This window comes from Mytilus edulis, chromosome 13 (genome assembly GCF_963676685.1).
Source record: "Mytilus edulis chromosome 13, xbMytEdul2.2, whole genome shotgun sequence".
Classification (NCBI taxonomy): Eukaryota; Metazoa; Mollusca; class Bivalvia; order Mytilida; family Mytilidae; genus Mytilus; species Mytilus edulis.
In genome coordinates, this window is record NC_092356.1 from 44705117 (window position 1) to 44721542 (window position 16426).

Below are 16426 nucleotides of genomic sequence, written 5' to 3' on the forward strand. Positions count from 1 at the left end.
TAATTATGAACCAGCAAGAACGGGATTTCAAGGTCTTAATTTTTCTACAAAATAGAAACAAAATATATAACTCAACAAACGATCATATTTACATTTAAATGTTTCCACACGATGTTCATGGAATAAAGTGCAATCCGAATTAAATAAATTTAAAATATCACACTGTGACAATTATTTCGATTTTTGATTTGTTTTGATTTTTCTATTTAGATTATAGTGGATATTAAAATTGTAATTCACATCAAAGATAAGGAAGTCCATTTTGGTGACAACATACAATAAGAAGTAAAACTTTTTTTTAGCATAAGTAATGTTTACTTCCTGATGTGTTCAATGCAAAATGACACGGAAAGCTGCCATTAATTTCTTTTATTTCATAATATTTATGACGAAGTGGTAAGTCAGTTATTTTATGTATTTGTTTTCTTTTATTTCGTTTTATTATTCAAGTTGTATTTGTCTCAAAGGGAATTAACTAGGCTTTTCATTAAACTTTTATTGCCCTGATCCTTATGAATACTTGCTGCTTAATTACTTATTGATATCACATGTAGCACTTATATACTAGTGACCAAATATTAGCGCGTTAAAGACTGGATTGTAAATTATTCTTCAATTTTGCAAATTCAAGTTCCTGTCACCTTTATTATATGTCATGTTAAGGATAAATATTAAATGACGATACATATATCTAAACAATTATACTTGTTTGTAATATTAATAATCCACTTTTAAACAAATAATAAAAAAAAGAAAAGGAAGAAAAACCCGGATGAGATGAAAACAATGCCTATAGTATTTGAACTCTTACAAATGATCATATATAAATTGATGTACAAGAAAGTAGTATTTAAGACAGACAGACAGATACCATAAACTTATTGACATATAAACATGTCAGCCAGAGTTTGAGCTTGTTTTGCTATATCTATAAAAACAAGATTGACGAAAAAAGGTCATTTATTCAAAATCATAAAATGCAAAAAAATACAATTTGCAAATAAAACATTTGACATAAAAGTTCATAATTAATATGCAATTATAATACATAATTAATACGAAATTACATCAACTAAAATCATATCAATTGAATAAATGACAAATAATAGCAAAGGTGGGGAGAAAAATCTGCCCAACTAAAAATAAAAAATCTATTAACAAAAATACTTGTAAAGATAAATAAAGGGAGGTTTGCGGGTGGGAAATTTAAATTTCACGCAATGTTTTAGAATCACAAGTTATCAAGGCGAAAGTTAATGATAAAAGGAAGTGCACACATGGCACGTAAACTTGTGTTGACCCCGCAAGATCATTGACCGATAAGAAGTAAGGAATCCACTCACATGGTTTTCTACACGTGAAAAAGTGATATACAATTTAGACAATAAATCAAATAGCAATGTTATACAAATCTGACCCCAAGGTCACATCAGAGACATCGTAAAATTTACAATATAAAGTTCTCATTCTTTTTATCAGTTAAAGCTATAAAACTACAAAGTTAATCTTCCCTGCTGTCTTAAATTATTTTATTCCGCTTCTTAATTAGCAAATAAAATTGGTTATTTGTAGGAACGTTTTTCTCTGTACTGTCTTGTTATTCATGTGTTATTAACTATTTGAAATGATACAAATACTGTTTTTGAATAAAACAAACACCGTATTGGACTCATAAAAATTGTAAATTGATACTTTTATTTAATGTTTTCGCCACCAATTAAGCTGCACATAATTTTATAAACAAAATTAATCCTGTTGACATACCGAAATATGAAAATCAATATTAAGTTAGTGAAAGTTTGTTCAAATTTTCGCCAACAATAAATAGATTTATATTCATTGAATCGGTCTAAATAAATAGGACGAGGAATAATTGTTCAACGATATTACATAATGTTTAATCAATTGTTCGTATTACCTTCCGCCAAAAGTGTATTTACCAGATTGGGAACCTGTACTTTGAAATGAAACATGATACCGTTGATTCACTATTATTCGCTACATACCAATGTTCGTAGGTACCGTGTGATGAGACAAACCACGAATTCAAATGTTAAACGAATTACAAATTTTCTATAGGCTTAATTAACACAACTTGGCAAAACCACGTAATCAAATATCCTCAAAATGAAAGTTTTTTTCTCAAACCACGATAAGAAGAAATGATTCACTTTATACTTGTTTGGCTTAAAAAATATTTTGATATGAGCGTCACTGATGAGTCTTATGTAGACGAAACGCGCGTCTGGCGTACTAAATTATAATCCTGGTACATTTGATAACTATTCACAGTACATGTAGTTACGTTCCTTACACATATACCTATACGCTGTAATTAGTGTTGTTTCGCCCCCGAGTAATACTTAAGCTGTTAACGCGGAGTTCAACTTTTACCTAATTGCCATCTAAAACCTTCCCTAGCACCGATACCAGCGGAATCTGTACGAGAAAACTATTATGCTACAAATGTGCATTACCTAACACACCTGTAAATAATTATTCACTCTATAGGCAAAGAGACTACATTTAGTAAGTATGTAAGAATAAGGAAATAATTGTTGTTAAAATATTTCGGTTGACATGTTAGACTGTTTTTTTAATTTTTTTTTACCTTAGTTTACAAATCTTATCTTAATATCTTCAGCAAATAACTTCTTAAATGGTATTGTTGTAAATAGATAAGCTGATTTAGTGTACAGAAATTGGTAAGACACTTGCAAAATGGAACCAGAGGTATCTGAAAGTTACAAAAAACTGACACACGAAGTTGCATTAGGACTATCGAAAGGTACTTTATTAACGGTGTTAATTCTTAACGTTTCATAGCTTCGTATATTGGTAAAACAAATGGATCAAAGAGTTTCTGTTCGATGCATTATGAAGGACAAAGCCAAAGAGGTTGCAAATAGTGATGCAAAGGAGCAAACAGAGCAACGTACATAACAAATGTCTCTGAATAAAAAAAAGGCACCAAACTTAGAATTATCAAGCATGAAATCGAAATAACTCTCTCGATTAGGTTGACTGTCAAAAAATTATTTACAATAATTGGATTTCTCTTCTAGAGTTTACTCAATATTTATTGAAAAAAGGAGATTAAAATACAGACTTTGATAAAATCTGTACAGTAAATAATTGAAGAATATTCAAAATACAAAGGCAAAATTTGAAATACATGGATTGATAATGACATTTTTAAAGCTATTACGTATACAGTGTAATAATCATGAAGAAATTTAAATTTAAATTTCGGGTGTGACGAGTGACTTCAAAATGTAAAATGAGTTTCATTTAAAGACCGTAACGCAGTAAGTAAGTAAGTAAGTTTGAAATAACGATGAGTTTGTTTATATTACTGCACTGTCTTATTTGTACTTTGTAGATAATATAAAAGAAATAAAATTTGTATTAAGAGATTTCAAAAAACGCGCACTGGAAAAGGTAATCAACGGAACTGATCTGATACAATTGTTAGAAGAAAGAGATTGCCTCTCTGTAGATCAGGTTGATAAGTTAGCACATCTTCTTCGTACAATTAGTCGACATGACCTTGATAAAAAAGTCCAAATGTTTAAAGATTCTGCTATATCGAGTTATTTGGCTGCTCATGGTAAGTATTAATGTCAACCAAATATTTCCACTAGAACAACAATATTCTTAGGTACCTGTAACTGCCAAATTGTAGTGTTTGCATATGCATTAGATTCGTAAACTCATTTATATGTTTTAAGTTGACATTTATAACCGAATACTTGTACATCATTTTATATAACTCTAATTTTTTCTCTTTCTCGTGTGTACATTAGATGCATGGTCGTTTTTAGATTTGAACAAGCTGCCTGTAACTGTGAGAGCTCTCAGATCTGTAATTATTTGTTATTGGAATGTGAAAGTACCTTGTCATTTCCGGTCTTACATGTTTTTAAATGATATGTTTTGCTTTTTATCGAACTGATGAGTAAATATGAAAATAAGGAGATGTTATACGATTGCCAGTGAAACAACTTTGCAATTGGTTTTAACTTTCAAGCCCTTTTCAACTCAGGTCATCAGATTTATTGTTTGAATTATGTTTCATTTGACATTTTCGTGACATATATAGCTAACTTTACGGTATGGGTTTTGCTTATTGTTTAGCACGTAAGTTACCGATGATGACTTGTATGGCATTAAGTGTCAGATGGAGTGTTGTCAACTTTGAAATCATACCACATCTTATTTGTATGTAAGATTTGCATAATTATTTATGTTTGTGTTACTCAGATATTATTTATCATGTGTATGATTTCTAGAAACAGATGAATAATTATATTTAATCCTTATGTTTTTAGATTACTTTGGACTAAAGAGTATGCATGTCAATACAAATTATATGGAGACATTAGAATACAGAAATATATGTGATCATCTGAAGCAAGACAACCTTGTTATCTTGAAAGGTATGATGTTAAAATAAAAATGCATGCATGATTTTTAACTAGACACATGTAATGTAAAGCAGAAGTCAGTTATATTTGTTTATGCTTAAGTATGAACTTTAGCAAGTACTTAACTCAAACTTTAAATGTTGTTAAGTGACCAATGCTCAAATGATCTCTTGATTGGTTGCTTTCACAGATTTATTTCATTGTCAGTGTAAGATAAAAGCTATAGTGCATGGTTTTGTTTTTCTTTATTTCATTTCATTTATGGATACGTTGTTTTTGTGATGAACAATGATAGAAATATTTTACGATTTTGGAAAATACTCACAAATTGTATTGAAGACATTAAATACGATAATATGAAATGGTAGAAATTGTATAAGTTTTCTAGTTGGAATGTGAGTTGTAATATTTAGTGAGAAGTTATCTTTTTGTTTGCTCACAGTCCAAATTATTAGATTCAAAATGTGATTAAAAACTATTTCAAAGCCAATATTGTAGTACAGCTCTTCATACCAAAAACTACTTTATTGTGCGAAGTAATAACTAAAAGAAAATTTCAAATATAATCCGTAGATATATAGATTCTTGCATTTTTCATACTTTTATCAGAATATTAGAAATTACTGTTCCTCAACGCAGCAGATATAGTTATCTGAGTTGTGTTAAGCTAAAGATTTTGGTTATATCTAATTTTAAAACCCTTTTCTTTTTTTGCATTGCTTTGGTATTGTTTGATAGTTTTCTCTTAATAACTTTAACGACACCAATCTAACTTTAAACTGATTTTGATTTTGCTTTAATTTTTAACCTTTAGACAATTTCAGTCATAATAATTTTGTTATATTCCTAATGGTAAGCTATGGAAAAAAATAACTGACACTCCCAAAAAAATGAAAATGAATAGACTAATAAAATCTAGTATACAAGCAAGACTAGTACTTTAGTTTGTAAATGACCGTCTATATGTGTAATGACAGAATGAAGGGAGAAAGCTCATATTAACCTCGCTTCTCGTTTGTATTATTATTAAAAGAAAATCTCATATATACACATTATTTTCTTTACTTTAAATATATATATATATATATTCAGTAATCAGGTTTTATTTTCAGGGCCTCCAGGTACATGGAAATCGCAGCATGCTTTTAAGTATGCTCACTATTTTTCACAAGAACAAAAGAATGACCTTAAATCTTTGGTTTGGAGAGTTGATTGTAGCACAGACATCAACATTTATAACTCCCTTTCGCACCTAATGAACTATTTTAAGATACATTGCATTAGTTCTGAAAATCGCATCGAGGAATCTATAGAAATGATGATAATGAGTACAGTAGCCACATTGGAAAGTGAATGCTACAAGGACAGTAAGCATTTGTTCATCCTTCTTGGAATTATCTGTACAACATTACCGAAGGAGATAATCAATACAATTTTAAAACACCTGAAACCACATGAAAATATTCTTGTTATACTTACTGTAAATGAATCACTTTCAGAAGACTTTGAAAACAATGTCATTGAAATGCATGGAATGACAGAAGAAGAAGCAATTGCCTTTCTAGACGTACCTGACAGCAAGGCGGCAAAAAATGTCGCCAAAATACTTAGTTTTTCGCCTGCTGGTCTTGTTTATGCAAGAACATACATGCATCAAACAAAAATAAGCATAGAACATTACCTTAAACGTTTTGAAAATATAACAAGTATAGAGGATCAAGAAAATTCAACGACAAAAGCATGCCAACTTCTAATTGACCGTGCCGACGAGAAACTTAAGAAACAGAAAATAAAGCTACTACAGTATTTACCATACTTTAACACTGATAACATACCAGTTTTTTTGCTAAAATCTCTTTTACCAAGGAACCTCAGTGACAACGAGAAATCGTCATTGATCAATACATTTCTAAAAATTCTAACCAGCTACTCTTTAATTGCAATTAGTGGTCAAGATGATAGTCGGGTAATCACAGCACATTCTTACACACTTATGATACTGAAATCTTCTAAGACAAAAGATGAAAGACTGGCTCATATGGAAACCCTACTTGACTATTTTGTCAGTTATATGGACTTAGATGCACGCTTACTGGAAGTTATTCACAGAAATGTTCTTCTTGTCAATCACGCGAAAGCCTTTCTTACCAATTTTGAAGATGAAAGTGAATCACAAACATGGGATCAAAAAGCCAGAAAGTGTTATCTCTACGCAGCAATTGGAATTACATATCGCATGTACGGAAATGCAGAACTTTCGGCTGATGTTTATCTATCTAAAGCAAAACACATGATTTATAGAGCAGCATTATGCGGTGGTGAACTACCTTGCGATAGAACAAGCGAATGTCCAGATACATTAAACGACTATCTTAGTGGAAGCAAAGCCATACAAGATCGAGCAAAAGAAATATTCGAGAATCTTTTGCTTAAAGGGAAAGAACTGTCTCCCAATTTCATCGAATGTTTTGTAGAAAACAAATACAGAAATTTACAAAGCATTGAACTTTTATGTAAATATGGTAACATCAGCATCACAGATATAAAGAACAATCAGCTTTCTGGTCACAATATTGACCAACTTAGAATTAAAAACTTAATCATGGATTCAAAGCACATTGCTGAAACATTTTGGATAGAACTGTTAATTACAACATTGTACAATGCAAGCAAAAATACTTGGCTAATGGAACTGTCCAAAGATGAGAGAAATAACCTACGTAAACGTATTTCTACTGCATCTACTGCATCTAGTATATGCTTTCCAGTGACATCTGACATTTTGCTGGAACACCAGCTTTCTCATGGATTAACAAAACATCTAGAAGAATTTATGAAATCCCTTAATATAAATAAGAATTCAAAGCATTCATCAGTAGCCCAGAAAATTCAGAAATTTTGCCCCATATTTAGTCCTGTTACTCATAGAAATGGTATTCTATACATGCTACGGTCGATTTGTGATAAGCAGCCGGGTTTGTTGAAAAGTGCCATTGATTTGTTAAGCGAATTAGATTCTAATACCGATGGTATTGGGTTCACAGAGTTTGGTGTTGTAAAGCGTATAAAGGACTCAAGTCTTTACCATTACGTTATGATCGACAAACTAAAAATGGAATGTTACGAAAGATTATCGAAATCTGATACATTAAGTGAGGAGGATCATTTGGGAGAAGCTGTTAAAATTGCTGAACAATTAGAAAAAGAAATAGACAATATGGAATCATGGAAAGCACTCTCAGGAATTCACTTAAAGATTGCTAATGTGTTCAAATTAAAAAAGACTGAGGAAAATATACAGAGAGCGAAATATCATTATAAGAAGGCATTTGATCGTGAGTATGAAAGTAACAACACCAGACTCACTCGTTTTCATCTCAAAGCTGTTGTCCGTTATGCCGAATGCTGTATTCAATTTCCAATGAAGGCGGAACTTATGGATGTCTCAAAATTGTTGAAAGGTGTTAAACATAGATTTAGGTTTATCCATGAAGCCGACTCTTTGTTTGAGGATGAGATAAGCGAGATCAATAAGTGCTTGGTAAGTTAACATGGCATCACAGATAAAAAAAAATTGCGCAAACCTCCAAAATAAAGAAATCACGTCTTTTCATCAGTAAATAATCAAAAATTCCAATTTTATGAAATATTTGAATAACAATAGACAAATTTATCTTGATAATGAGTTTAGTTTCGTTTTAGATCGACCTTTAAGTTCATTCTTGTAGAATGAAACGGCAAAATAAAACGAACAAAATAAAATTGAGAGAAAAAGTATTTACAAAAAAAGGTCAATAAAAAGGTAAGACATTGTAAAAATGGAAAGTCCATAAAACAAGAAAGAATCTTTAATACATGACTGCGAATGTGTCGTTCGTTTGTTTATTTGGTCTCTTGTTTGTAGATACAAAACATCATTTTATTATTCAGGGTAATTTAGAAGAAAAAGCCGACGAAATAAGCATGTCTTCTAATGAAGATCAAAATGAATTACGTCCAAGTAAATATGCCCAAACAGACGACCTGGAGTAAGTATGCGTGCATTTGACCTTATTATTTGCATTGACTATATTTTATAATTAATACAGGTGATTACGCATGCTGTGTTTATCGTTTTTGTGAATCAGTCTATGGAAGAAGCGATTCGATAAAAACTTTTCTTATATCAACTAGCGATATTGTCTTATATCAACGAGTTGCATTGTGGGAAATTTCAGATGAATGTTAGCATTTGTACGAAGAAAGGCAGATTTCTCGGTATAAAGTAATGACTCTTTTCTTAAAACAGGGTGACATTTAACACGACATACGTCTGGTGTATAATTTTCATGAGTAATTTTATGTAATAACAAGCAAGGTGTATTTAAACGAGAAAATTGAATTATTGAATAAATGAAACATAAATGCACAATTTATCATTTGTAGATGTACACATTCTATAAATATCATGTAGCAAATTCAGTGGAATGCAATTGAGATGAATTCAATCGTTTGCTACGCCAAAATCACCTATAAGTCAACGATACTGCTATATTTTAAAATATCAATGCGACATTTGTCTTATATCATAGCCGTGATTTTTTAATATCAAAAATTTATGAATGCGATACTTTTCTAATATAACTGCTATAGTTTTTCAATATAGAATTAATATGATGACACGTCACAATGCATTTCAAAAAAACTGCAAACATAATTCACAAACTTAGATCATGACCTGTTCAATGTTTTAGAATAAGCATCACTAAAATTTCGTAACTGTAACACACTTAACGCTTACATGAACTTATCATTCCGAAAATGTTGCTTGACCCTATTGATAGTTGAAAGTGTTAACAACCTGTTCAGTGTATTGTTTTCAATCACATGGTTTAACCGACTAACTAACATGTTTAACCCCGCCACATTACTTATGTATGTGCCTGTCCCAAGTCAGGAGCCTGTAATTCAGTGGTTGTCGTTTGTTTATGTGTTACATATTTGTTTTTCGTTCATTTTTCTTTTATATAAATAAGACCGTTATTTTCTCGTTTGAATTGTTTTACATTGTCTTATCGGGGCCTTTTATAGCTGACTATGCGGTATGGGCTTTGCTCATTGTTGAAGGCCGTACGGCGACCTATAGTTGTTAATGTCTGCGTTAATTTGGTCTCTTGTGGACAGTTGTCTCATTGGCAATCTTACCACATCTTCTTTTTTATAATTCTATTTGAAGTGATGATGCAATGGCGGAATTTAAAAGCGGTTGCAAATACGTCTACCGACCTATTATATTATAATTTACTGGTCACACTGCTATAGTCTACCCACCTTGGTAATATCGACAAACAATATCATTACTTAAAAGAAACATTCATTCAAACAATCCAATCCAATACAGCTCCAAATTACAATGAATATTCAAATGGTAAAATCAATAATCCAAACAAATTAAAATGTACAAATGCTGATGTCCCGCTCTTTGAAGATACCAACTGAGTAGCCTCAGACTTTAAATTGGACAACTTCAGATAAAACGAAAATCAACAATCTTGTCAAACAGAAAAAGTATTTATTATTAACATAGAAAAAGATATTGAGAAAGAAGACAGTTCTTTTTGGATATCAAAGACTTTTCCCCGTTGGTACATCGATATTTCTATGAACATAATCAGCTCACCGCGTGGACGCTTTTTTACATCGCGATGACCGTGAGGGTATTCCAATGTATTGTTGCCACAAAGATTTGACTTTTGTTTTTGGCTAGTAACCGATCGTTTAAATACGCGAACTTTTCTTAGTGCAAAATAACAATCCGTATCGCTTGTTATAAATTCATTTCTTCAATGAGTACTAAATAAAATGTTTAGAACACAAATAAATAAAATGTCTTTTGACGTTAGAAATGTGTATATAATTATATATATAATGTGTCTATAAATACCTGAATTGGATTGGTCAATTAGAATTTTTCTCTAAGTTTACACTTCGATAAACCATGTTTCCGAAACAACTTTTGTAATCTATTCATGCGCGATACACAAGCTTGCGGTGATCCCGGGATTTTCAGCAAATAAAGATATAAAAACAATTGCATAACAGTTGTGACTATTCTAGTGCATATATAACAAAATAAAGAAATAAATTTAATTCACTAAAGCTTCAGAAATGTGTAAAAATAAAATTTAATAAAATTCCTCGAAATTTCATGAAGGATTTGGCGAATTTACGTGATGGCAAAACACGACGTCATACGAATGGAATTTTTCAAGGGAAACATTATTTCGTTACGTGTACGCTTCAAATTCGGTTAACATTTAATTAAAATGAAGTTTTTGAGGTAGGTTCTAACTCATTTAAGATTCCGTTGTATTTATCGGACATTTATGGTTTTTAAAAAGTCAAGATGGCGGCGTACTCCTTAGTTACGACTTGCCATGGTGTTTTTGATGGTAAATAGAAATAGTAGCCATCAACAAAAAAATGATTATTAAATATCACAAATGTTTGGCTGAAGAATTATAAGGATTAAACACAATTTTTGCTAGAGGTTATTGATGTGTAAACCGGGGCTCTTACTCATAAACTCAATTTTATTCAGTTTGTGAGTTAAACGCCCCGGTTTACACATCAATAACCTCTAGAAAAAATGTGTTTAATCCTACAATATCTTTTCTATATTCAGAAATTTACATCGTTCAGTTGGAGGACTGGAAAGCAGTTATCTATAAGGGGAAATTTTAAAGATTTATAGATATAAGAAGATGGTGCATGAGTTCGAATGAGACAACTTTCCATCAAAGTAATAATTTGTTTAAAGTAAACCATTATAGATCAAAGTGGGTCCTTAAACGCGGAGCCTTGGCTCACAGCGAACACCACGCTATAAAGGAACAAGAACATTGCTAGTGTTAAACCATTCAAACAGGAAAACCAACGGTCTAATTTGTAACTAGGGGCTCTAAAGAGCCTGTGTCGCTCACCTTGGTCTATGTGCATATTGAACAAAGGACACAAATGGATTCATGACAAAATTGTATTTTGGTGATGGTGATGTGTTTGAAATTCTTACATTACTGAACGTTCTTGCTTTTCACAATTATATCTATAATGAACTTTGCCCATTAGTAACAAAGAAAATTATTTTGTAAAAATTAACATAAATTTACCAAATTAATGAAAATTGTTAAATATTGACTATAAAGGGCAATAACTCATTAAGTGGTCAATTGACCATTTAGGTCATTAAAACTTATTTGTAGATCTTACTTTGCTGAACATTATTGCTCTTTACAGTTTATCTCTATCTATAATAGTATTCAAGATAATTACCAAAAAACGGCAAAAATTTTTCAAACAATACCAATTCAGGGGCAGCAACCCAACAACCGGTTGTCTAATTCATCTAAAAATTTCAGGGCAGATAGATATTGACTTGATTAACAATTTAACTCCTGTCAGATGTGCTTTAAATGCTTTGGTTTCAGAGTTATAAGCCAAAATCTATATTTTACCCCCGTTCTATTTTTAGCCGTGGTGGCCATCTTGGTTTGATGGCAAGGTAATCGGACACATTTTTCCTACTAAATACCCAAAAGATGATTGTGGTCAAGTTTGGATTAATTTGGCTAAGTAGTTTCAGAGGAGAGATTTTTGTAAAAGATTACTTAGATTTACGAAAAATGGTTAAAAATTGACTTAAAAGGTCAATAACTCCTAAAGGGGTCAACTGACCATTTCGGTCATGTTTACTTATTTGTAAATCTAATTTTGCTGAACATTATTGCTGTTTACAGTTTATCTCTATCTATAATAATATTCAAGATAATAACCAAAAACTGCAAAATTTCCTCAAAATTACCAATTCAGGGGCAGCAACCCAACAACGGGTTGACCGATTCATCTGAAAATTTCAGGGCAGATAGATCTTGACCTGATAAACATTTTTACCACTGTAAGATTTCCTCTAGATGCTTTGGTTTTTGAGCCAAAAACTGCATTTTACCCCTATGTTCTATTTTTAGCCGTGGCGGCCATCTTGGTTGGTTGGCCGGGTCACGCCACACATTTTTTTAAACAAGTTACCCCAAGGATGATTGTGGCCAAGTTTGGTTCAATTTGGCCCAGTAGTTTGAGAGGAAAAGATTTTGGTAAAAGCTAACGACGACGGACGACGGACGACGACGACGGACGACGGACGCCAAGTAATGAGAAAAGCTCACTTGACACTTTTGGTCAGGTGAGCTAAAAAAGGAGATTCAAAAGTACAGGTCAATCATTTTGATATTTAGCTATTTAATTATTTGATTACGGCATTGTTTATTAAACTCTTATTTGATTCTATTTGCTTCCAGAACCAATTGAGAAATTTGTAAGATGTTACCAAAAACAATTTGAATTTAAGCAATGGTCTTAAAACTGCTTATTTACATATAATACTACTAAGAAGTAAAATTTAAAAAAATACTGAACTCCGAGAAAATTCAAATCAGAAAGTCCCTTATCAAATGGTAAAATCAAATGATAAAACACACCAAACGAATGGATAACAACTGTCTTATTTCTTACTCGGTACTGGCGTTTTCAAATTTTGAAAATGGTGGATTGAACCTAGTTTTATAGCACTTCACCTCTCACGTGTATGACAGTCTCATCAAATTATGTCATTTTTACAACGATGCGTGAAAAAAACAGACATAATAGGTAAAATTGTCAAAATATGGGTACAACAGTCTAATATTAATACTAATCGGTACTAATATTGATATAACAAAAACACCGCTATGATATTTTAAAAGTATCGCATTGATATTTTAAAAGTATCGCATTGTTTATTTATGTATATAAGAAAAACACAGCACTTCAAATTTTACACGTACATATACTTTAGCTTCTAACTAACATCTGCATGTATATTTAGACTCAATTGTTGATTATATTTGAACAATAAGTTTTAAAGTTAGTATTTTCTTAATTTTTTGTTGCCGAAAACAACATTTTCCGCATGGAATGTCTGCATATTTACAATTGATATTAGACAATATCGCTATGTGATATAAGAAAAGTTTTTATCGATACGCTTCTTACATAGACTGTGAATGGAAAACAAACGTTTTGTTATAATGTATTCTGTTGCTGTTTTGTAACATTTCAATAATAACGTTTGTCTTGAAAAGTTTATTATGTTTATGGAACACTCGTTTCAAGGAAATAATGTTCCATATTTAAACGAACGAAAAATGCTATCCTAGGCTTTCAATGTGCTGACAGCGTTTGGTCGATTTTATTGTAAAAGACGTTATATAAATGAGAGCTTACAATTATATTAAATGCTAATAGAACTATAATATTGAGTAGTCACTTTGTATTATGTATAGACTGAACTTGAAAGTTGGTACAATGTATGTATAGTTGACTAAAGTAACAGTTCCACTTGGAGGACACGAGACATAGTCTGGTTGGGATAAACTGTCCGACAAAATGAGAAGAAGCTTCCTCGATAAATGTTGTGTTTCTGGTTATCGAATCATCAACACATCTTTGATAACTATTTACACAACTGGGTTGATGCCACTGCTGTTGGACGTTTCATCCCCGATGATATCACCAGCTCAGTAGTCAGCACTTCGGTGTTGACATGAATATCAATTATGTGGTCATTTTTATAAATTTTCTGTATACAAAACATATTATTATTCGAAAAACTAAGGATTTTCTTATCCCAGGCATAGATTACCTTAGCCGTATTTGGCACAACTTTTTGGAATTTGTGATCCTCAATGCTCTTCAACTTTGTACTTTTTTGGCTTTATAACTATTTTGATATGAGCGTCACTGATGAGTCTTATGTAGACAAAACGCGCGTCTGGCGTACTGAATCATAATCCTAGTACCTTTGATAACTATTTACATCACTGGGTCTATGCCACTGCTGGTGGACGTTTCGTCCCCGAGGGTATCACCAACCCAGTAGTCAGCACTTTGGTGTTGACATGAATATCAATTATGTGGTCATTTTTATAAATTTCCTGTTTACAAAACATATTATTATTCGAAAAACTTACGATTTTCTTACCCCAGGCATGTATTATCTTAACCGTATTTGGCACATCTTTTTGGAATGTTTGATCCTCAATGCTCTTCAACTTTGTACTTTTTTGGCTTTATAACTATTTTGATATGAGCGTCACTGATGAGTCTTATGTAGACGAAACGCGCGTCTGGCGTACTAAATTATAATCCTTGTACCTTTGATAACTATTTGGTAATAAAACCGCTCGTTTGGTAATGGTATTTAAAATGTTGATGATCCATCAATTAGCTATGCGATACCAGTGGCATACCTAATATTTTGCACTATTGTGGAACACCTGTTTGTCAGTTTCTAACTGAATTTCATTCAAACTATTTTATAAAAGATGTAGATGTGGTATGATATAAAATGCGTCAGTTAGAATTATATGAAAAAAATACTTTTTCCATTCTTTTCATTTATGCACTTTTATATATCTATTTGTAGGGATTACTATGCAATGTGGCTATTGGAAAAGAAAAGAGATTTGCTAATAGCAGACAAAGAAAGGACTGAGACTGAACTAAAGAGAATAAGTTCAGAGCTCGAATCAAGACGGAACAAAATTGCAGAAAACAATTTGTTAAAAGAAAATTGAGTTGTAACCGAAGATTCGGTCATTCTATTTTTTTTGGGGGACATATGTCGTGTCTCAATTTCATTCGTTTCTTGACATGCGAAATCTGCTATATCCATCAATCAAAATTAAAAGAACAACTAAAAATTATATAAATAACTAAATGCCACTATGGTTTGATCATGTTGATTTCTAAGTAACATAATTAACAAATTTGTCTTTTAGCTTGAAAACTAATAGATAGGTGCAGTGGAAACAGCAAACAGCAAATATGATCAGCAAAGCAATTTCTACAAAAGGCCGAAGAGATTGATATTAGTTATGATAACAATCTGGAGATTGGGTTAAAAAATGCCGAAATAAAAAAAACCAATTAAGGACTTAACATAGACGTTATTGTAAATATTAAGAGATTTGGTATGATCACAAATTCGACAACTATCCACCTGATTTCAAATGCAGCTGGTATAAGTTATTAATGACCAAAGTGGAGCTTCGAACATGGCGACAACATATATACCGAATGGTCGGTTATAAAAGGCCCCAACAGAAAAAAGTGAATCATTCAAAAAGAGAATTGGAATGATCTGATTTTAAACAAGTAAATTAAAGCAAAACAAATATTGTATTATAATTATTACAATTTTGACTTTCACATGCATCTTGAAAACTATGATGAACAGCTAAAAAGCTGCAAAATATGATCAAATAAAAAGTCAACAAAAATCCAGATTTATTCGAAACTACCGAAAATTAATCAACAAAATCTTCACAAATTTCGACATACTCAAACACCAGGCTGACCGCTTGTATTTGGAGAAGACGGTAGAAGTTTGTTTTTCCTGTTTCTCGTCCTTCTTGTATATTTGAAAACAATAAATCTATCCAAACAAAAAACTTCTTTTATTAGTTATTGCCGTTTAAAAACGATTTCCTAATTAGTTGTCAGGTTTTATCTTTTATCTCTACAACTTTAAATAAACGGTAGAAACTGCAAATATGATCAGCAATAAATACTCAATCATAATTCCTTTGAATGACTCTGTTATATTTCGTCAAGGAAAATTTTTGACTAGTGTTTGAGTTTTTGCATGAACATGTTTTTACATTTATCACATGTATTATTTAAATTTATGACAGGTGAGAAATATGTGTGGACCTTTCTTGCTTAACATGCATTTAATGAATAATTGTTTGATAATAATAAGTTGTAAATATACGGAAAATGTTCTTTTATGTTAAGAATTGTATTTTTAAATGGTATATAAAGAATCTGTTTCTAATTCTTTGATGACCTATTTGTATCAAGTATTTAAAAATTGTTGATACACATGTGAATACTGACGATCTCAAAAGAAGATGATTGGTCAA

The 16426-nt window shown here is 31.5% G+C and overlaps 1 protein-coding gene across 1 annotated transcript; it reads left to right on the forward strand.

Moving 5' to 3' along the window:
* The first annotated feature begins 212 nt into the window (after nt 1-212).
* Nucleotides 213-16338, forward strand: LOC139500079 (uncharacterized). The gene is made up of 7 exons (XM_071288817.1): nt 213-396; nt 2700-2788; nt 3383-3610; nt 4332-4439; nt 5540-7968; nt 8358-8455; nt 14926-16338. The coding sequence occupies exons 2-7, from the start codon at nt 2722-2724 to the stop codon at nt 15074-15076; spliced, it is 3081 nt and encodes a 1026-aa protein (XP_071144918.1). The 5' UTR covers nt 213-396; nt 2700-2721; the 3' UTR covers nt 15077-16338.
* Nucleotides 16339-16426: the final 88 nt, after the last annotated feature.